The sequence below is a fragment of the Leptodactylus fuscus genome, chromosome 2, assembly GCF_031893055.1.
Source record: "Leptodactylus fuscus isolate aLepFus1 chromosome 2, aLepFus1.hap2, whole genome shotgun sequence".
NCBI classification, from domain to species: Eukaryota; Metazoa; Chordata; class Amphibia; order Anura; family Leptodactylidae; genus Leptodactylus; species Leptodactylus fuscus.
The window spans coordinates 234,958,518-234,982,427 of NC_134266.1; the positions used below are offsets into that span (position 1 = coordinate 234,958,518).

At 41.6% G+C, this 23,910-nt stretch overlaps 1 protein-coding gene across 2 annotated transcripts in view; it reads right to left on the minus strand.

Annotated features, from left to right (window-relative positions):
* Positions 1–23,910, minus strand: part of RAPGEF3 (Rap guanine nucleotide exchange factor 3) — a 62,651-nt gene that overhangs the window by 2,490 nt on the left and 36,251 nt on the right. Inside the window, exons 1-23 of one of the 2 annotated variants that reach the window (XM_075265797.1) lie at positions 19,903–19,978; positions 18,408–18,529; positions 17,816–17,993; positions 17,089–17,173; positions 16,093–16,153; positions 14,676–14,752; positions 14,104–14,250; positions 13,889–14,004; positions 13,708–13,796; positions 13,507–13,585; positions 10,654–10,804; positions 10,445–10,527; positions 9,635–9,674; positions 9,175–9,256; positions 8,573–8,719; positions 8,369–8,466; positions 7,926–8,051; positions 3,416–3,597; positions 2,861–2,951; positions 2,584–2,634; positions 1,931–2,018; positions 509–573; positions 199–253 (exon numbers count right to left, since the gene is read on the minus strand). In XM_075265797.1, coding sequence (XP_075121898.1) covers positions 199–253; positions 509–573; positions 1,931–2,018; positions 2,584–2,634; positions 2,861–2,951; positions 3,416–3,597; positions 7,926–8,051; positions 8,369–8,466; positions 8,573–8,719; positions 9,175–9,256; positions 9,635–9,674; positions 10,445–10,527; positions 10,654–10,804; positions 13,507–13,585; positions 13,708–13,796; positions 13,889–14,004; positions 14,104–14,250; positions 14,676–14,752; positions 16,093–16,153; positions 17,089–17,173; positions 17,816–17,993; positions 18,408–18,529; positions 19,903–19,925 — 2,236 coding nt within the window. In that variant the 5' untranslated portion in view covers positions 19,926–19,978. Of the gene's footprint in view, positions 1–198; positions 254–508; positions 574–1,930; positions 2,019–2,583; positions 2,635–2,860; positions 2,952–3,415; positions 3,598–7,925; positions 8,052–8,368; positions 8,467–8,572; positions 8,720–9,174; positions 9,257–9,634; positions 9,675–10,444; positions 10,528–10,653; positions 10,805–13,506; positions 13,586–13,707; positions 13,797–13,888; positions 14,005–14,103; positions 14,251–14,675; positions 14,753–16,092; positions 16,154–17,088; positions 17,174–17,815; positions 17,994–18,407; positions 18,530–19,902; positions 19,979–23,910 lie in introns of those variants that run through there. The other variant, XM_075265796.1, reaches the window with a different exon arrangement.

The window sequence follows — 23,910 nt, forward strand, 5'->3', positions numbered from 1 at the left end:
AGATTTTTTGCAAAAAATGTCCACAATTAAATATCCATTATATCCATTTGAATAGAGTTATGGTGTCAAGTCCAAATATTTCTGCATATAATCTATTCATAGCAAAGACTTCAGAGTAAATAATTGAGCATAAACATGTTCCACATGAACAGATATTTATCTACGGATAGTAAATAGCATAGAAAGAAATGGACGTACTGTAGCTCTGACTGCGATAATTGTGAAACATCTGGATAGTCTTTGCAATCATTCGCTGTAAACATAAAAATCAATAGATCAGAATATTCATATAAAAACACCGCTGAGTTCTGTTTATTAAACATTATACTGTGTAGCATTTTTCACAAAATCCCATCATTATTTATTCAGCTATTAGGATTAACCCAAGTACTAAAACTATTGTAGACAAATTTGGGATCATTTTCCAAGGACATTTGAATGCAGTGTGACTCCAAAATCTACATGTCCTGTATATATGTGTATTTTCTAGACTTGACTATTAACTTACCATTTTCTCAAAGTTGACCAGGTTTTCCAATGTACTTCTATTGCCTTCATGGATAAAAGTGAGGTCTGTAAAATAATTAACAAAACTCGTGGTCAGTGTAAGGCTACATGCACATGACCGAGTGTACAACTCGAGGAAGGACCAATTTCATAGGGGATGACATCAGAATGCCATTGGAGTGACATCCATCAACCAGCGACTTCAATGGGGGTTCCATTTTGGTGCCACATAGCAGGACAGGATCTGCTATGTAATCATCGAAAAGGAACATAGCCCCTCCCCTCCAACAGAACAGACTCGGTTTGCACAGTCTTTCGTTTGCTGAGGCCCACTCAAAGAATACTTTAGGGGGACACAAAATCTAGTATAAGACAGAGCATAGATGAAATTGAATAGAGTTTATTGCCAGCATGTATACTACAATAGAAAGGCTGAGCATTCAGGGTCAATGTGAACCCAATTATACACATGCCAGTCATATTAATGTGACCACCGCCTACTTTTGACATCAACGTTAAATAACCAATCACAGAAGGCACGTGTCATCAGCCATCTGGGTGCACTCATCATTGTGGAAGGCACGATGGATCAACACAAGTATGCATCTATCCTTGCAGACCATGTTCACATCTACATGTGAATTGTTTTTCCTCAGGATGATGGCATCTGCCAGCAGGACAATGCAACATGTCATAAAGCTCGCAGTGTACGTGCGTGGTTCGAGGGGCACCAGGATGAGTTTACCGTACTTCCTTGGCCAGCAAATTCCCCGGACTTGAACGCAATCGAGAATCTGTGGGACCACCTCAATCAGATTGTTTGCGCCATGGATGCTCAACCACGTAACCTAGCGCAGCTGGCCACGGCACTGGAGTCGGCATGGCTCAACATCCCAGTGACCATCATCACAACATCTCCTCTCTTCCTGCACGTCTCGCAGCGGTCCGCTCTGCCAAAGGTGGTTATTCTGGATTTTGACACGTGGTCACATTAATATGACTGGACTGTGTTCTGTATCTGGTTGCTCAGTCTACAGGTTATGCTTCTGAAAGTGGCCAGGACAAAATCTCTCTCAAAAATGGGAAGGGGCACTTAGCTTGATGCAGTTCTGGACACAGGACTTAAATGTCCCTGATTTAGCAATGTAAATATTGGTAAGTATGCAAAAAAACCCATTGTTGCTATCACAATTAGGGCCCCTTCACACGGAGTTTATGCTCCGTGTATTCTGTGTATGCTCAGTGTATTCTGTACATTTTACGCGTGTAAAAATACACGTGTAAAATGTAGTTAGCCATTGAGTTCAATGGCATGTTTGTATAACGCGCGTCTTTTTGACCAACTAAATTAGATTTATAAATTGTTGGGTGAGCGACCACACTTGCTGTATCTCTATCATTATTATGTTATTCCTGCTGATACCTTTTAGAATAAGAGGAAGGAATGGGATGAGAGGAGAGCTGAGTTTGGCTACCGCAAGCCTATAGGCTCTGTGATTCCAAGAGGGGTCCTGCAACAATAAAGAAATATACAGTATTTATACAAGCTTCATATTATACAGTCGAGCATTTTATGTAATTGTTCATAAAATTCATCTACATAATGTGATAACTGCAAGCTAAAATGCATTCTGTAATTCTACATGTATTATAGTTTAGAGCTGCATTCACCATTCTACAGGCTGCAGAGCTCAACTCTCCTAGTATTTATTGGTTAAATGTCTACACAGAACTAAGGTTATGCTCACATCACATTTGAAGACTACATGTGATGTATATGCTGGCCTCTGTTGCTGGGATATGTTAGTATATCTTAGGTATAGATGTCAACTATTAAATTTTGTTAAAATATTAACTAAACTGTGTGGGAAAATAAACTATCACTAAGCTTAGGGGTCAGAGTTAAAATTGCAAGTATAGTACTTTTTTTTTTTTTAAATACAGATAGTAACATGGGAAGTTAAAAAAAAACTTAAAAAATGATTAAAATTGTGTTTAATTATATACTTATATATTATAAAGCCGAATTGGCTCTTTCATTTCTACATTAATTCTGGGTAAAATGGTGATACTTACCATGAGTCTTTCAAAGATTGAATACAACTTTCTGGTTTTATTAGGCAACCGCTAAAGTAAAAAAAAAAAAAAAAATAATTTTTGTTATTGTAAATAACTAGATATCACATGTAAAATGTCAACTCAACTCTTTCCCCATAGTAAAAAAAAAGAACCCTTATATAACAAATTGTTCTTTGCCATAACTGCTCTTCCCATGGTCAATGAATAAATATATGGAGATAAATGTACAATAAAGTAACTTTGCATGGTCAATGTCTTTATGACAGTGAGTTACCTGCCATGTCCTGGACATTCGGCTCACCGCTGTGTTACTGAGGCCAAACATAACCGCAAAGAAAGAATTCAGATTTTTCAGCTCTTTGAGCCTGCAACAAACAAGGAATAACAAATTTCAAAGAATTGTAATCTGAGCTAAGAAACTGATAGGAAAGGATTCATCATTGTCAGTAGCAAGGGTGGGCATACATATTAAAGAACATCTGAAAATGTCATCCCATTGACAGAATGGTGATATAGGACTTGCGGTCCATGCAGTACATGGGTGTACCATCAGTGTTGTACGCCTTGTCTGAAACCTATGCTAGCTGGTTTATGGCATAGATTTTAGTTACAGCAGGAAACTGGGATAATGATGGTAAATCTGTCAAACCAAAGGCCCAGTCCCATCAAGTCCCCCAGAAATCTGGCCAGAAATCTCCCACTTTGCAATGTGCATTAGGCCATACAGCAGAAACGGTATGTTACAACTCCTCACAATAATACTTGGTTCAGAGGTAAGAGACTGTAAGAGTACAAGCCCTTTATTAGACTGAAGGAAATAGAGACTTACTGTGCTGCCAGCTTGATAAATTTGCGCAAAAGCAGCGCTCTCCTCTCATCATCTTGGCACAGACAGACTTCGGTCGCCACCCAGAACTGCACCTCATTAAATCGTCTTATAAACCTCTCCAGATTAGCTGTCGTGCTGTTACGGAAGCGTTGTTTCCCGAATGTGTGATAAAGCAGCTCCACCTAAGTAAATAAGTTACATTACAGTACAATGAGCTCACTACACATCTGGGATACGGCTAAGTACATGAAGCCGGCGGTACAGAGAGGAGACTCATGGGGAGAGAATTATCTGAGATGTAAATGAGGCAGTGTAGAATAATGGACCTCAAGGAACGGAGTAAACAATATCCACAGGAGGTCTGTACTCGGCGGTCAAGTGAAGGGCACAAGGGCACTATCATGAGATTCTGATCTGATGAACCTCTCGAAAGCAAAGTTCAAACGCTAGTAGTATACCTGTTTTTTCTGCCAAACTATGTCATCTCTCCCTCCCTGAGGATTTGTTTTACTTATTTCAAATAAAGCATTTTTTTATATAAAGAAGAAAAGTGCCGTCTACTGATTGGTGAGTGCCCACCCATACTTCTCTATTTTTCTATTTTTATTACTGTTTTTCTAAGGGTTGTGAGCACCACTGTATGTCAGAAGAGTAGCCGATCTAAAAGGACTTATTGTTTACAGTGGATAACTATTCTTTGCCGTGATTATTGAAGCGAGCAGTGCCGTCTACTTTCGCTCTTTGTTTTTGGCTAGTAGTATACCCTCATTGCCCACTATAGTAGGTACAGTTTTTGTTCAGACACTAGTATTATGCCCTCAGTGCCCACTATAGTAGATGCAGTTTTTGTTCAGACACTAGTATTATGCCCTCAGTGCCCACTATAGTAGATGCAGTTTTTGTTCAGACACTAGTATTATACCCTCAGTGTTCACTATAGTAGGTGCAGTTTTTGTTCAGACACTAGTATTATGCCCTCGGTGCCCACTATAGTAGATGCAGTTTTTGTTCAGACACTAGTATTATGCCCTCGGTGCCCACTATAGTAGGTGCAGTTTTTGTTCAGACACTAGTATTATGCCCTCAGTGCCCACTATAGTAGGTGCAGTTTTTGTTCAGACACTAGTATTATGCCCTCGGTGCCCACTATAGTAGATGCAGTTTTTGTTCAGACACTAGTAGGGCATAAGCCCTCAGTGCCCACTATAGTAGGTGCAGTTTTTGTTCAGACACTAGTATTATACCCTCAGTGTTCACTATAGTAGGTGCAGTTTTTGTTCAGACACTAGTATTATGCCCTCGGTGCCCACTATAGTAGATGCAGTTTTTGTTCAGACACTAGTAGGGCATAAGCCCTCAGTGCCCACTATAGTAGGTGCAGTTTTTGTTCAGACACTAGTATTATACCCTCAGTGTTCACTATAGTAGGTGCAGTTTTTGTTCAGACACTAGTATTATGCCCTCGGTGCCCACTATAGTAGATGCAGTTTTTGTTCAGACACTAGTAGGGCATAAGCCCTCAGTGCCCACTATAGTAGATGCAGTTTTTGTTCAGACACTAGTAGGGCATAAGCCCTCAGTGCCCACTATAGTAGGTGCAGTTTTTGTTCAGACACTAGTATTATACCCTCAGTGTTCACTATAGTAGGTGCAGTTTTTGTTCAGACACTAGTATTATGCCCTCGGTGCCCACTATAGTAGATGCAGTTTTTGTTCAGACACTAGTAGGGCATAAGCCCTCAGTGCCCACTATAGTAGGTGCAGTTTTTGTTCAGACACTAGTATTATGCCCTCAGTGCCCACTATTGTAGATGCAGTTTTTGTTCAGACACTAGTATTATGCCCTCAGTGCCCACTATAGTAGGTGCAGTTTTTGTTCAGACACTAGTATTATGCCCTCAGTGCCCACTATAGTAGGTGCAGTTTTTGTTCAGACACTAGTATTATGCCCTCAGTGCCCACTATAGTAGATGCAGTTTTTGTTCAGACACTAGTATTATACCCTCAGTGTTCACTATAGTAGGTGCAGTTTTTGTTCAGACACTAGTATTATGCCCTCAGTGCCCACTATAGTAGGTGCAGTTTTTGTTCAGACACTAGTATTATGCCCTCGGTGCCCACTGTAGTAGGTGCAGTTTTTGTTCAGACACTAGTATTATGCCCTCAGTGTTCACTATAGTAGGTGCAGTTTTTGTTCAGACACTAGTATTATGCCCTCAGTGCCCACTATAGTAGGTACAGTTTTTGTTCAGACACTAGTATTATGCCCTCAGTGCCCACTATAGTAGATGCAGTTTTTGTTCAGACACTAGTATTATGCCCTCGGTGCCCACTATAGTAGATGCAGTTTTTGTTCAGACACTAGTATTATGCCCTCAGTGCCCACTATAGTAGATGCAGTTTTTGTTCAGACACTAGTATTATGCCCTCGGTGCCCACTATAGTAGATGCAGTTTTTGTTCAGACACTAGTATTATGCCCTCAGTGCCCACTATAGTAGGTGCAGTTTTTGTTCAGACACTAGTATTATGCCCTCAGTGCCCACTATAGTAGATGCAGTTTTTGTTCAGACACTAGTATTATGCCCTCAGTGCCCACTATAGTAGGTGCAGTTTTTGTTCAGACACTAGTATTATACCCTCAGTGCCCACTATAGTAGGTACAGTTTTTGTTCAGACACTAGTATTATACCCTCAGTGCCCACTATAGTAGGTACAGTTTTTGTTCAGATGCTAGTATTATACCCTCATTGCCCACTGTAGTAGGTACAGTTTTTGTAAAGAAAACACTTCATGAAAAGTCTGAATTCACCTGGTCCAGGAAGCATTACTGCCCATTTACTTCTAGGGGACTGCACTCAACTAAGTGCAACAGAATGGAGTGGTGGTCATACATGTTTGATGGTCATACATGAGCACCAGGGCCGGCTCCAGGTTTTTATGGGCCCTTGGGCGACAGAGCCTCAGTGGGCCCCCTTGTAAAGGAGGCGGGGGAGTCGAGACACTGTGCGTCGCAGATGAAGCGAGTGACGTCATGCAGGAGTGTGGCGTCACCAACGCCATACCTCACAATTTTAAAAGAGAAGAAAGAGGAGCAAAATGTGCGGCTCTGCGCGCCGCTGCAAATTTGGCTCCACCCACTTTTGTTGATTCCACCCATTCTCATTCATTTATCATGTGCTCCCACACAGTACAATCCTCCTACAGTCACCCGTAAATTATATGCCCCCCCTCCATCTCTCCCCCAGTTTCATATACACCCTTCCTTTGCCCCCAGTTTCATGTCCCCCCCTCCATCTCTGTCCCCAGTTTCATCACGTTCTCCCCCTTCATCTGCCCACAGTTTCATGTCCCCCGTCTCTGCCCCAGTGTCATGCTGTTCTCTCCCCACCCCCTCCATCTGCCCCAGTGTCATGCTGTTCTACCCCCCTCCATCTGCCCCAGTGTCATGCGTTCCCCCCTCCCCTTCATTTGTCCCCCAGTTTCATTGGGCCCCCTCCATCTCTGTCCCCAGTTTCATGCCGTTCTCTCCCCACCCCCTTCATCTTCCCCAGTGTCATGCCGTTCCCCCCCTCCCCTTCATTTGCCCCCCAGTTTCATGGGCCCCCTTCATTATGTTCCACCTTTATATTTAATACAAAACAAACACTTACACTCACCTTCCATCACTCACCTTCCATCGATCCCCTCTCCAGGGGAACGCTCCTCTCTCCAGTCACATACGCGATTAAAGCAGGAGCTGTGAGTTCAGCTCCTGCTTAGCTGCGGCCCGGCTTGCATGTGTAGGCGTGATGACGTCATCGCGCCTACACACGCAAGCCGGGCCGGAGCTTTAAAGTAGGAGCTGAACTCACAGCTCCTGCTTTAATCGCGTATGTATTCCAGCTCATCGGCGGACGGACGCCGATGAGCTGAAATCGTGACAGGCAAGTGCCGGGGGGCCCCCAGAGGCTCTGTGGGCCCCGACACTTGCCTGACTATAGTGCGCTGACGCCGGCCCTGATGAGCACTACCACTCCATATAAACACTTAGTATACAAGACTCCCAATCTTGTGATGACTGAGGGACACAGTGGTCAGATCCACTGTGATTGTTGGATCACATTGTCCATAACTTACACCTAACAGATTTAGCCAATATTATTAAAACATTTCTATTTATGACAACAGTTATCTGTAAGGCTCGGTTCACATCTGCGCCCAGTCTCCATACAAGGATTCGGTTCCCCTCTCTGCATGAAAAATACATAGAGAAAAACCCTGCAAACAGCGCTTTTCTCTCTTTATTTTTTGCCCTTTTTGTGTGGAAATCGAACGAAAACCACATGGACCCCATTTAGTCTTTGGAGTGCGTGGGTTTCCTAAGGTAACTGCTTTTTTATATGGACTAGGTTTCTGTTTGGGGGGTCCACAGCAGACCCCTGAACGGAATCCCGAGCGCAGATATGAATCGAGCCTTAATTAGAATTACTGTATGAAATCCAGTCACACACAATGGATGTACACAGTACCTGGTGAACACTCTTAAAAAGGTTCCAGTCATTTTCCGTCATGTGATGGGCAAGGTCCTTGGAGCTGATGAGGTCTAGGATATCATAGCTACTGCTGCTTGGTCCCATTTGCTCAGGCAAAGGAGTCTTAAAGAATAGGACACACAAGAAACATGTTTATATACTATGCAACTAGCAAAAATGGGAATTCTAAATGTATGATGGATGAATGTTTAGCATTGCATCTTATTAATAATAGGAATATAGCATTGATTTCAGGTTTCATTGTTCTACTCCAATGTCATCCCATAGTACAAAACCATTTTAATCTATTACATATGCGTATGTGAAAAAATTTTTTGAAACTAGTAACAGGCCTCCAAAACTGAACATACCAAATTCAAGTCATTTTCAAAAGCACAAGTAGTCGTAATGTGTAAGACATACGTGTAGGACATACTCACCAGAGTGGTCATGTCTTGGGAACTACAGATAAAAAGTCGCTCATTTACTCCTAGAGAAGTGTAGGCACCAATGTCCTCGTGTTTCAGACATACTTTTTCTGCCAACGAAAAAAGAATAGATGATATAATAAATCTAATTCACAATTGTCACCAAATGTATCCCAAAAAGTGTGGCGACAATAGTGTAAGATGAAATACACTCACCTCCACAAGAGTTCACTTTAACAAGAACCAGGTCTTTGTGGCCGCCATTCTTTGTGGCGAGTGAGGATATCACGTCTTGAACGGTAGCATTTACCGCAAACATAGAGGTGATGCAAGAATGGTCTGGCAGATATATGTCGTAAGGCACTGGAAGAGGAAATTGTATATTCAAGATCTGATTCTAAAAATAACTATAGAGTTTACTGGAATAAGTAGTAAAAGCATGCACAGAACAGGACAGGGGTTGTCTATGTCAATGCAGATCAGTCCTGGCGCAGAATTGAGCTGAGCTGCAATAGCAGACACAGACCATGAAGAAGTGTGGCATTGTTTCAGCAAAAAGAATACTCAAAAATGTGTAATATGTGGACTAAAGGCTTGTACAAAGTTCTCAATGTGCCTTTAACAGGATGACTATAAACAGCAGATGTTTCCCAGACACTGACAGGTAGTGAGTCACTAAACAATCCATCTGGGTGTTGGCACCCACCTCCGTGCACTGGCATCAACCCGGCTTACAATATCATAGAGGAAATAATAACACAAATGCTATCATACTGGTTACACATTATATACTGATCAGTAGATGCTATCTATTGTACCTTTATCATGGGCCTGGATAGAGTATAAATTACCAGGCTGCTCTTCATCTTGAACGGACAGAAGACTCCCATAGTTGGAAATCTAGAAAAATAAAGAACGCGTGTATATGACAAAGGATGTGAAGTAAGATTGATCAATTTTTTTTTTTTTAATGTAGATTGTGAGCCCCACATAGGGCTCACAATGCACATTTTTCCCTATCTGTATGTCTTTGGAATATGGGATGGAAATCCATGCAAACACGGGAAGAACATACAAACTCCTTGCAGATGGTTTTTTGCCCTTGGTGGGATTTGAACCAAGGACTCCAGCGCTGCAAGGCTGCAGTGCTAACCATTGAGCCACCGTGTGGCCCCCTTCATCAAATGTTTTGCCCATAGTGAAGTACTAGCAAAATGGAAACCCAACCCAATGGAACCTAGTAAGATAAACCCAAAAGACTACAGTAAACTTTCATACCTTTATTTGAGGAGAGATGTTTCCACTAGTGATCTCCAGTCTGTAAAGAGAAAGAATATATATATTTTTTTTTTTAACACCAAGAGCTGGTACATATCTACAGAGGGCTGGTGTGTGACTGTGTGCACGCAACACTAGATGCATCAGGATTTTGGATCATTTTGAAACTAAGCATTGCATAGTGTCTACTGAAATCAATAGGATGCCTGCACAATGAAGGATGGGACAGGTCCTCCTGAGCATGGGTTGTCCAGTGTAACCACTCTCTACTCTTTCTAAGGGATTCACCTCCTGAACCCACTATTATCTCAGAATCTCCTAACGGAGAAATTCCTCTTCATTTACCTCCACTTGCATTTTCTAATGTGGACTACCTCTTTAGGTCCCACGTGGCATCCCTCAGCATAAAAGCACTGCAGGAAAAATCGCAACGGAACGCATTGCGGAACCTCCTACAGCACTTTGCACAGAAAGCTCGCAATGGTTTTCTCCACAGACTTTCTTCTTCAATTATACCTATAGGGAAACCGCCATAGTTTCGGTAGCTATAACTGGCATGCTGTGATTTCCAAAACTGCAATGGTTTGGGAAATCGCAGCATGTCCACTTTGCATGTTTTATCGCTGGAATCCCATATCCACTGTGCTGTGACTGTAAAACGTTTATGCCACGTGGGGTCCTGGCCTTATTGCGAATGTTTGACCTAAAGCTCTGATTCTGCCAAGCTTGGAGATGGCAGATTACATTCATTTACATTCCTAGGTCTTCTTGGAACAAACATATTTAATATTAGACTTAAAAGTTGATTACGTTCTTGTCTTCCTTCGATCTTGAAAATTTTCCTTCACGTGTGTAAGCAAACTAGGATCCCTGCTGACATATTCTGAGATTTTCTAAGAAATAAAAAGCAGAAAAGAAATGGAAACAAATTAATATATAAAATATCCATGTTCAATAAATCTCAGTATTTATGTAATTCACATATAATGTATTCACATGAACTTACTCTAAGGCCTTACCTCTAAGAAACCTTTGGCACTTGGTTCTGCCTCCAGCAGCCGACCATACAGCTCTACCCAGAGACTGATGAGCCGCACTATATTCTGCTTCTTGTGAAGAGAATATGTCACCTTCTCCGGCTCATTCTCATCACCCGGCTTCACATTGAATCTGAGATGTTGTTAAGGAGCTTTAATTTTCCGGCCAATTAACTTCTTTGACTTCTAGGATGAAGCAATAGTTTTACAATACACAGTCTAATTCAATTTATAGTCTTACTAGCAATACCCGCGACTTCGTCCGCGGCCCCCTCACCCTTGCGCGAACCACCTGCAGCGTGGCCCGTGGCCCCCCACACCCCTTTCCTTGCGGCCGCCGCGGGCCCCTCCCATACCATCGTACCCCCTCACCCACGGTCCCCCCTTTACTCCCCACCCGCACCCCGGGCCCCCTATCCCTCCCCCCCCCTTTAGGGACTACAGTCACCTCCTCCATCTCCCCTACCACCACCACCATCCGCCCATAACCCCGGTCAACCTCCACCTGTGCAATCCGCCTCCCCCCCCTTACTCACCCCCAGCCCGCTGGTGCTGCTAGTGTAGATGTGTGTATATGTCCAGCATACTGCGATGCGCTGCAGCCGTAGCCATGCAGGTGGCGCGACGGGCAGACGCCGGTGTGGCGTAATGTGTCCAACTTCACCCAACCCCCTCACACCTCCCTGGCCCCTGCGGACTCACTGATGCACGCCGTGCGGCGGGCTCCACGGATGGCGGCATGTTTGGCACTCGGCGGCCCGCACATGCAACGCCATTTTCTTCCGCTCGTTCTGTGTCCGGAGTGAACATAGATAGTGCAGCCCATTTCATGACGCTCACCAATCGTATAGCAGCACAAGGGCCTGAGATGACGTCATCTCAGGTCCTGCAGCGTACTCCGACCGTGATTTCGGTGCTCACGGTGGGCAAATTTGAGGGTAATCCATTCTGCCATTTGGGTGTGATAGTGGAACAAACATCAAAACATCCAAACACACAAACTTTCACGTTTATAATATTAGTAGTATATCAGATGAGTATATATGAGCTTCTCATGGCAGATGATGTATATAAAGTCCGCATAGTTCTACAAATCCAGTTGATTTTATATTTATTTTAATATTTTATTCACAGAGACTACCATATATATTGATGCTTATCCTATTAATATTATAAATGTGAAATGTTTGTGGGTTTGTGACTTTGGATGTTTGGATGTTTGGCGGTCAATCATGCAAAACCCGCTCCACCGATTTGGCTGAAATTTTCCACAAACATAGTTAATACACACGACTGCGCAGTAGGCTACTTTTGCGCACAATAACCCACATATGTTTTCCACACGAACCCCACAAAAAACAAACTGACATCACCATCTCTGCAATCTCACACACTTTGGACCATAGCAAGCCCCTAAACTTCACATTACCCCCTACAGCCTAGCCCCTAACCCCACACACTCACATTCACATATACTTTCCCACTTTCACCCTCACCTTCACCATCCTGCAGGAGCCTATCTCTGTTACTCTCCGGACCAGCCATGTTTGCCGACCCCCACCGCTGGGAGAATCCGCGGCACTGCCCACCACACTACTCCACTAGCTTCACAGGAGCATGCGCACTTTGCACACATAAACAACGTGTTACTAGCACACCACCATTTTTTGCCTCCACCTTAGGCCGCAGCACACAAAATCCTGCATCCAGCCCGCAACAGTACCCAACGCCGCTATCACCTCCCTGCTGTTTCCTCTGCACGATCCATCCACCAGCTCGACACTGGTAAGTTCACGTACGCCATAGCCCTTCCCTTACACAATCGCGCATACACTGCGCTACCCCCGTCATGTCTCCGGTTCCTGCCAACTTTGCGTCCTCCACCGCCTTCTCTTACCTGTCCCGCGGCTCCCATCTGTCCCTCACTGCGCGGAGGCATCCTCCTGCTCATCTCCGCCGCCTACACTGGGCTAGGCTGCCGCCGCGAAGGTTCCTATAGCAGCCGCTAGCTCTCCCACGCCTCCCACACAGCTCAGTGTGTCCAGGCTGCTGCAGGCTATGCTACGTAGCCTGCAATAGCCCTGGCACGATTATGCAATACATAGCAATACATTACGATTGCAATGCATTGCATTGTTCAGGACACCCCCTGCTGGTGTACAATGGTATTGTTTTGCAAGCTGCTGGATGCAGCCTGCAAACCTCATTAGCATTGAAATAAAAAACTAAAAAAAAACAATACTGTGAAACACACACATTACCTATCCCCGCCTCTGCTAACTAAACTATACATTACGCCTGCATACACTCACACTATTAGGTAATGCATTGAAATACATTACTATTGCAATGCATTGCATTATTCAGCGCACCCCCTGCTCTCCTTCACACCCACTAAACGCCCATGTATTTTCTGAAAATACACGTCTACAAATACACATGTAAGGGTCCATTCACATGGCGTTATGGGAGCGTTTGTGCCGTTCTATTTACGGTGCGCATTTACGGTCGCATGTACGCGGCGTTAACACCGCGTAAACCCGATCGTAAAATTCACCTGCGACTCGATTTACACACTTCTACAATCACCGCAGACGAAGTCGCGGGTAGCAGCTAGTTGTATATAAAGTGTACCTTATGATCAGAGCTTAGAGATACATTTTATCATGTGAAATAGTATGTATGAAAATGATGTGTATACTCCAATATCCTCCAGTCTTACTTCTCTGATAAGGGAGCACTTAGATCAAAGTTTCCAGAACTGGATGCATTTGAGCATCTTACCTAGATTTTATTAAGAAAAATTCAAGTGATAACCGGATGATGTAAGGATACTGATGGAGCAATGCTTGGCATAGCAGATTTGTTGGCATGAATACGCTGTGTGTCAGAAGGAATTCACCAGCAAATGAGTCTGGAGAAAGAAAATAAATATATTACATTGGCATACTAGTTTGTCAGAACACAAACAGTACCTAAGAAATGAACTTTCACATATATCATGTCATTGAGATATAACAAGAAATATAACATTACCTTCTGGGTTATTGAGAGATGAATCCAGCCTCATTGTCTCCAGCAAATGCTCCAGGATTTTATCAGCCGTTCCTGACATTACAGTGTACCTTAAGACATGCATGATAAAGTTAACAGGGACTCAAATAATACTCAATGCGTCATATCCTCAGTACCCGAAGCAAACATGATAGCTACTCACTTATGGTTTCCAGGCACCGAAGTTGGTAAGTTATTCCCAGATAGTTGAGGATTTTTCTCCAGAACTAAGACGACTTTACCATGTTCCTTCAGACGCACTGTGTTAGCTTCTACGTCCTACAGACAGGATCATGGTTATATTTAGTACATTCTGAACTTCCTGAGAAGAATAACTGGAAAATTATGAGTATATAACATCATTTTAGAGTTACAGACCCTGAGAATCCGGTTGAAGTCATGCTTGTCAACTCGTAAAAAATGGCAGTTGTCCTCTCTCAGTACTATGGTTGCAGCTCTTGGGGCGTCATTGACAAGAGCCAGCTGTCCAAAGTCATCTCCTTCATGAAGAGTAGTGACCAAACCCTGATGTACATAGAAAACATCACTGTAAGACAAGCATCAGCATGGGACCAAACCAGTGACTATTGGGTATCAGATATTGGGATGGAAATCTGCTCACCTGCTGCTTATATACAGTACACTACAATACTACAACAGTATTTTTCTCCACTAGGAATCAAAGTACTGTACATAACATGGGATTTATAATGATGTCAAATTATATGGCCATATGGCACATTCGTGCATACATACTGTACATCTTAGAGAAGGATGCTCTACGCAAGATCCCACACTTTATGATTCATCTCAAAGATAGAAAAAATATTACTGTATAAATTGTGTTATAGAACAAGAATAATGTGGATTTTAATTGAGTGGCTACAATATGGCTCAAGCCTAAGATGTGCATTACTATAGTCACAGATATATAATATAGTGCTACTGACCTTGCCATGGGTGACGACATTCACAGAACCCTTCCAGATGATGTACCAAGAAGTGCCCTTATCACCTTGGCTAAACACTGTGGAGGAAAAGAAACAATGAAATAAAGATAGATAGATAGATACATAGATAGATAGATGATAGATAGATAGATAGATAGATAGATAGATAGATAGATAGATGATAAATAGATAGATGGATAGATAGATAGATAGATAGATAGATAGATAGATAGATAGATAGGAGATAGATAGATAGATAGATAGATAGATAGATAATAGATAGATAGATAGATAGATAGACAGACAGACAGATGATAGATAGATAGATAGATAGATAGATAGATAGATAGATAGATAGATAGATAATAAATAGATAGATGGATAGATAGATAATAGATAGATAGATAGATAGATAGATAGATAGATAATAGATAGATAGATAGATAGATAGATAGATAGATAGATAGATAGATAGGAGATAGATAGATACTAGATAGATAATAGATAGATAGATAGATAGATAGATAGATAGATAGATAGATAGATAGATAATAGATAGATAGATAGATAATAGATAGATAGATAGATAATAGATAGATAGATAGATAGATAGATAGATAGATAATAGATAGATAGATAGATAGATAATAGATAGATGATGATGATAGATAGATAGATAGATAGATAGATAGATAGATAGATAGATGATAGATAATAGATAGATAGATAGATAGATAGATAGATAATAGATAGATGATAGATAGATAGATAGATAGATAGATAGATAATAGATAGATGATAGATAGATAGATAGATAGATAGATAGATAGATAATAGATAGATGATAGATAGATAGATAGATAGATAGATAATAGATAGATGATAGATAGATAGATAGATAGATAGATAGATAGATAGATATAGATGATAGATAGATAGATAGATAGATAGATAGATAGATAGATGATAGATAGATAGATAGATAGATAGATAGATAGATAGATAGATAGATATGCAATTGGTTAAACTGCTGCAGTGTGATATATTATCACAGAATACAACAAAGAACAATGAAAAGTCATTGAAAAATGAAGGTTTGAGACAAACTACTACTAGTAAGGTGATGGGATGACTCTTGGTACCCCCACCAATGATCTTTTTGAACTGTTTACCAAGTAAACCTCAACCCTTTAGTAGTGGCTGTGCCAGGTATTACAACTCCTTAGAGCTTCATGTCATTCAGGTACTTGGTACAGAGCAGTAATCCCAGGCACAATCACTACTAAAAGTATGGAACTATGGTGTATCAGAAGGGGATAAATAGTGCTACCAAGTCACACAACTACCGATCTAATATAGATCACCTATCCTAAGCATAAGCCAGTGACACCATGATCCTGCATGGGATAACACTTACACACTGTCCCAGCTTTTGCATGAGATTCGAACACCAGCACTGACGCCAACTCCTTCTTCACCTGAAAGGGAAAAAATAGCACAATATTTTTAAGTTTGCTTCATATTTTAATTTATAATCTGTTAGAACTATAAAAATTGGTTGCAAAGATGAACATAGGGGTGATTTACCAAAACTGGTGTCTTCATCTACTGTGCACTGGACTCAGAAGTATTTTATTTATTAAAGGGGTTGTGCGGTTATGGACACTTATCCCCTATCCATAGGACAGAGGGCAAGTGTCCAATCGCTGGGGGCTTGACTACTGGATTCCCCACTGAACAGGACAGGGGACTGAAAATCCCCCTAAAACTTTGTCAAAGATCGGTTCTCTATTCACTGCTATGGGGCTCCGTGGACTCTCTAACAGCACTCAGAGCCCCAGAGAAGTAAATGGAGCCCTGGTCACAAATCACACTGGTATTCATAAAGAGGCTTTAGGGGGTCTTCAATCCTCCATCCTCCTGATGGCGGGGGCAATCGCCAGTCAGGTCCACAATGATCGGACACTTAGTCCTTGTCCTGTAGCTAGGGCATAAGTGTCCAATACTGCAGCACCCCTTTAAGTGTATGGCTGTTTATGGGCATTATTACTAGTCATACAGTGGAATTTTGCGCTGATTTTGAGGGGATTCTGCCCTGAATCTGCTTCCCATTATATTTATCTGAGCCTCATGAGTGAGTGAAAGCTGCAGTGGAAGCCAGAGGGGCGGAAAGTGTCAAGGAATCGGAGGCAGAATTCTGCTCTGCATTTTCTCTTCCATTTTTGCAGTGTGAACAGTCCCTAAACCCCATTATTTTATCCACTGCTGTTTGGCGATTTCTTTTTGAGTATTAATAACTCAGTTGTTACAAAGCTTTGAATTAACAATGAAATGATACATGAACTAGAATGGAATTAGAACACTAATGTATAAACTAGATTGAGAAATAACTAGTGAATACATGAATACTAACCGAGTTAGAAAGATGGGAAACTGCCTTTATATGTAGTAACTCTTCAAATATCACCTCCAGCTCTTCTTCCGTGCGCTGATAAGGACTAGTAAAAGCAACAGCAAGTTACCCATGGAAAGATGTGAGTATACAACAACTATTGTCTGACAGGTTTCAGTTGGAGCCCCCATATTTTTATAGCATTAGTATAGCCTACAGCTTCATTCTTTAGACTCCTGGCGCCCCCAATTACAAGTTTATGACATTTTTTTAAACAATGATTTTCTAATCTGGACATCCCCCAATGTTCCCGAGCAATCATTGCTATAAATTTCAGCACAATTATTCTCTCTGATGTCAAGTGGGCGGTGCCTATCTGTCTGCTCCAGCCCAGGACCGCCCACCTGACAATTGACAGCATAATTGTACAGAAATGTATGCTTGGAAACGGTTAGGGCTAAAGAAAAAATTCCAACTGTGCCAAAATCAGTGGAGCGGTGCCTGTTGAATGATGGAATGAGTTTTTGTAAATTGTAGCATGTCAATTATATCTACAGAAACGCTGGTGTTTTCTGTGTAGGTGTAATAGTAACAGAAAGTCCATAGAGGAAAACCCTGATGACTTTCTGTGAAAAGCGCTGTGGAAATAAAGGCAATGCGTTTCCACCGCTTTTTTGGCTGCGGCACGCCATGCGGGACCTCAGTCTTAAAGGTATTTATATAAGAGGTCATTGTACTGTAAACTTACGGCTTACGAAGAATCATTGTCAGTAAGGCCGCTGGTCCAAGCTGTGCAAGGAACACCAGAGATTCTTGTAGCTCATCCTCTGTATCCCGGTCACTGAGAGTTGGCTCTAAAAATAGGTCGATCTTAAAGAATCTGTAAAACTGAGAATCCTTGTCCTGGAAATTTGGTTCTTGCCTCACTGCAATAAAAAGATGGATTTGAGCTACAACCATCTGAAACCAATGTTCATTTACAGTATATACAAATTGCATCTAACTTGGTAAAACCCACCAAATTTGATGACCCAAAATCTAAATGTTACAAAGAAAGGTAAATGAATCCTGAATATAAGGCAGCTGTATAATATGTCCATGTAATAAATGGTTTTGGCTAAGTATGCATGTTTATGGGGGCTATGTAATAAGCATGACCGCCTTTCCTATAAGCATTTTATGTTCCCCGCTGTGCTGCAGAGATAACATGATGAATGATATGTGATTAGTAAAATATCATGTGCCAATCTGAGTATTACTCAGAGAAATTTAGAGCCAGCTTGTTCCGTGATGATGTCCAATGAGTGTGTATTCAGCGTATGAAGTATCCGGTTACTCACCATGGACCAGAGCCCCTTCATCCACCAGCACCTGCCATATTCCTACAGCCTGGCTGCGTGACTGCAGGCCTGGGCTAATGCCAATTAACCAGTCCACCAGCTCTTTTCCTGAACAGCACTGCCTATGGGTAAGAGAGACAAGATAATACCTAAGCAAACACAAGACGTTCAGTCTGAGCTGAAAAACAAATGATGCAACCTGCTGTCATGTAGACATTGTTCAGTTACCAGAAAGCTGATGAACAGCAAGCAAATACCATGGAGGAATTATACGTATAGTCTGGTATTACCTAGAAAGAGCGTTACTTTATCAATGCGAAAAATAATTTATATTCAAAGGCATAAAGAAGATGGAAATCTAGTTGTATTTACCATGTGACTTTGCTAAATTAAATATACTTATTTCCTTTAGGCTAAGGCCCCATGTGGCATCCCTCAGCAAAAAGCTCTGCAGGAAAAACCCCGGCGGCAACGCATCGCAGTTCTTCCCATAGCGCTTTAGACAGAAAATTTGCAGAGTTTTCCTCTGTGGACTTCTGTTTCAATTATACCTATAGGGAAACCACCAGCATTTCCGTAGGTATAATTGATAAGCTGCCTTGACGGCGTTAGAAATCGCCGCATGTCTACAGCTCGGATTTTACCACATAGTGGGCATGGGATTCCATCCACTTTGCTCTGATTGTAAAATGCCACGATTTTTTCTGCAGCAATCTCACCACGGGCGGATCACGGTGTTCATGCCACGTGGGACCCCGGCCTGAGGCTGAGGCTCCACTTTGCAGATGTTGCTGCGGCTTTTTGAGCCAAAGCCAGGACTAGATTGAGCAGAAGGGAGAAGTATAAGAGCTTCCTATATATTTCCCATTCCTTTTGAAGCCTTGCTTGGCATTGGCTCAAAAAATGCAGAAAAACTTGCAACAGAAAAAAGCTGCTTTTCCACAACATTGGGCTGGAAATGCAGAAGTCTTTTTGGTAACAGGATAAAATGGCTGTGTTTTACAGTACCAGCAAAGTGAATTAGATTTTGGCTAATCTCATCCATACACATATTGCCCCCCAAAAATGTTGTGCTTTCAAAAACTAATGCGTTTTGGAAAATTGCAGCACTCCAATTATATCTGTGGAAACTCGTGTGTTTTCCCTATAGATTTAACAAGGGAAGAAAAACCACAGAGAAAAATGCAGCAAAAATGCATTGAAAAACTATGCAAAAAAATATACAATGCATTTCCACTGTGTTTTTTTTTCCTCAGCTTTTTTGTGCGGTTTTCCTACTCAGGGCCTTAGGCTAAAGGGGGTTTTCCATGAACATAACCATATCTAAATTTGTAGACTATTAAAAGTTAAACATTTTAGTTATAAAAAGTTTTGTCGTCTTAAAGATTTCTGTAACCATCTTAAATGTGACAGTTTTTTGTTTTAATCTGTTATCAATAGATACAACCATGAATACAGGAACTCTCTACGGTCTGGCACCTGTCAGAAGACTAACCATGATTTCCTTATTGTGGTCATACACGTGTAGTGTCTCTTCCTGCCTGTCCCAGCCTAACCGCAAGGAAATCATGTGTTAGGGAATTCTCTATTGACCAATTCCCCAGTTGCTGCTGCTGAAACCTGGAAGGAAGGGAATGACAGAGACAGTGAGTCCTAAACTCGAGCCAGCCCCTGTCCCTGCCTACTTGCCTCACTGTCCTAATGACTGGGACAACTGGGCGACAGTCCCTTCCTACAAATCAAGTGATACATAAAACAGGACAAGACAAAACAACACAGAGGAGGAGTCACCAAGCCAACGGTCAAGCTAGAGAGATAGAACAGTACCAAATCGCGATCCAAAAGAGTAGTCAAAAGCCAAAAACAGAGTTCAGTATTGATTTTGAAATTAATGGGATCTGTTTTGAAGCGTCTCGCTCTGACACGTGTTTACATGTCTAAATGAGTGGCACGTTACTCCATGGGAACGGAGCCTAAGAGCAAAGACAACCACTTAGCAAGGTCAGAGACACAATACAGAGACACAATAGCCAGCAACCATGTGTAGCCTGATGACCTGTTTATGCGGCCAGAGGACAGCACAGTAGTATGAACGGATGAAGAAGTAACATCATGGGTGGGTTTATGACAAGTTCCAGACCATAGAAAGTTCCTGCATTCATGGTCATGTACATTAGCAACCAATCAAGATAACAGACTGTCAACACTAAGATGGTTAGAAAAATTTTTATATCTCTGCAGAATTTTTAATGATTTGTATTTACAAAAAAATGTCTTTTAATTCTATGCCTTATACTTCTCCCTTCTGCTAAATCCATTTTTGGCATTGGCTTTGGCGCAAAAATCTGCAGAAAATCTGCAACAAAAAAAGCAGCTTTTCCACAACATAGCTCAATCTGACCTTGGGGACATGATGTATACTGCATTTTGTGAATTAATACTCTTTTGTACTCTTACATTTTAGATGTTTCATTTTTAGAACACAACATGTAATGTTTGCTTTATAACTTTTTTTATTCTTTTTTATTGTGAAAAATGGATAGGTACAATTTTTTAATGATTCATATAGACTCGACAAAATGAATGAAAAACTGACAATAATATGACAAGCAGAATGACACACAGAACAGACAGAGCATTGTAGTGTACATGTGCTCATCTAATGACTTATGCACACCTCTGCCACTAGGTGGGGCACTGTACACAACCAATGACAGGCTGCAGACTATTAGCGTTCGCTGAATGGTTACTGACGCCTATGTTCAGGGACTCCGATTATTTTCACCCTTCATTGAATCATTAATTTTGTATGAGAGAATCTTTAAAGATTTACTATGACTTTATTTTTCTAGTGAACAAATGTTCTTATGTCTCATCTTTAGTTAGAATTAAAAAAGCATTGTCATTATTCTTGGAAATTGATTTCACAACTGCAGTTTACTAGAACTCACTTTAGGTTCACACTAGCAATGAGGTTTCAGTCCTTCGGGCCTAAAAACAGAAATCGCATCCGTATAAGGCCAGGGCCCCATGTGGTATACATCGTGACAGAAATCCCATGGACATTGACTCTGCATTTTACAGTCACTACATAGGGAATCCCATCCACATGCGCTGCGGTTTTGGAATCAATCGCAGCATGTCAATTATACCTATGGAAACACTGATGGTTTCCCTATATGTATAATCGAAACAGGAAGATCACGTTCTGCGAAAAGCACTGTGGGCAAAGTCGCCGTGGTTTTTCCCATATCACTTTTTGCTGTGAGCCACCTTAGCCTAAAAAGAGGTTAAATGCAGAAACCCACGAACTAATAGAATACTAGAACAGAATAGAATACTAGAATAGAATAGAATACTAGAATTAAAATCAATAATCAAAACATGATAAAACGTAATCATAAATAAATAAATAAATAGATAGATAGAAAAAACAGTGGTAGTAATCATAATAAAAAGTCACATGGTAGTAATCTATCTATTTATTTATGTATCTATTTATTTATTTATGATTAAGTTTTATCATGTTTTGATTATTGATTTTAATTCTAGTATTTGTCTGTTACTGTATATTTTAGTGGCCTGAAGAAGACACCCGCCCGGTGTCGAAACGCTTAGCCGTTTTATGCCGGCCACAAGAAAATGGCCGCTTTCAATACTGTGTAAGCATGCGCAATTGGCTTGCCCTAGGCCCAAGGCCTAGAAGCTAGAAGACACCGCAGGAAGAAGACGCGGTGAAGACCTCGTTCCAGAAGAAGATGAAGGCAGCGCTGGAGAGTTCTCTGGCAGCATTGGGGACGCCCCCCAGTGCTGTTTGAGCGCTGGGGCCCACCCTCAGTGCTGCGAGAGAACTCATTTACATATCGAGAAAAAAAGGAATTTCAAGCGAACGGCGGCGCGGAGAAGACAATGAAAGGCTATTCCGATGTGTTAGTTAGAAAAAAAAAAAAGATTTGAAAGATAGGATCCCTTTAAACAGAATAGGTCTTGTGGTACTGTGAACCTAGCGTCAGATTTGAATTTTTTTATTTATTTATTTTTTTTAAATGTAGATTGTGAGCCCCATATAGGGATCACAATGCACATTTTGTTTCCTATCAATATGTCTTTGTAGAATGGGAGAAAAATCCACGCAAACACAGGGAGAACATACAAACTCCTTGCAGATGTTGTTCCTGGCGGGATTCAAACTCAGGACTCCAGCACTGCAAGGCTACAGTGCTAACCACTGAGCCACCATGTTGCATTGAAAGATGCCCATCCTAGGTCCGTCAGGGCTTTCTTCAATAAAGCTGAATATCAGGAAGGTTTTTATGCAGCATTAGATAATACATGTATTTTATATACAAGGTATCTTTAATCACATACAGTATGATCCCAATGCATTCAACATTCTGCAAAGATATTTCCAAGTGTTAACCTGATCTTCTGCCACTGTCTAAACTGCTGCAGTGCCATATCTTATCACAGAGGACAACAAAAAACAATGAAAAGCCATTAGGTTTTTTTTTTGTTTTTTTTTTCATTTTCATTCATAAGATATCACGCTGTAGCAGATTACAGAGGACCTCTCATGTCCTCTATCATGGGCCACTGCAAAGCTCATTGTAAGTTTTGATGGCATTGTAAAAAACTTGCACTGCAGGCTACACAATAACTTTGGCTGCAACTTCTGTTGTGCGATCAAAGAACAATGTGTTACTCAAAGACTCCATTGCCAATGTATCTGAATGGACCTGGATTGTGACCTAGTGGAAGGTATGACCGCAACTTCTAGAGGCAAAATAATCAAACACTGCTTGAGCTTTAAGCAACAAGAAGTCAGAGCTGCAGAACTTTCAGGATTGCAATGTGACTCCATACACTTACATTGGTAAAGGAGTTGGAGGGTGACGAGGCCATCTTTGGTCGTGCGACAAGAGTCCTGGCCAAAGTCACTGTGTAGCCCTAGCCTTAAACCTGCCTTACATTAAATTTTGTTTATTTTTTTGTCGCAGTGATTTCTCTGTGGACATTCAGCAGCATTTTCTTTGTGTGTGGTCTTAGCTTTAGGGCACGTTTACATGGGTCATGCACTGAGCAGAAAAAATACACAACAACTTCAGTAAAAATCTACAGTTATATGTGGATTTGTTGTGGGTCGTGCAGTAGATTTGGCCCGGATTGTAGTATTCTGTATGCAGTGGTGTAACTAGGAATGGCGAGGCCTCGTGGTCAACTTTCAGACCCCAGAGTATAATAATCAGAGACCCAGGGGAGGATACAAACATTAAAAAACGTTACTTACCTCTCCTGGGCTCCGGCCCACTCCCAGCTGATATCGGCCACCTTCAATGATAGAAGAGACGTCACTTGAGCCGGGGCTTGCATCGCAATGCATAATGACGCAAGCCCCGGCACATCTGCGACGTCACACAAGTAGGCCTGAAGCCTTCCGGAGCCAGGAGAGGTAAGTAATAGTGTTTTTTATGTTAACCTCACCTTCCCTGGGGCTCCAATCATT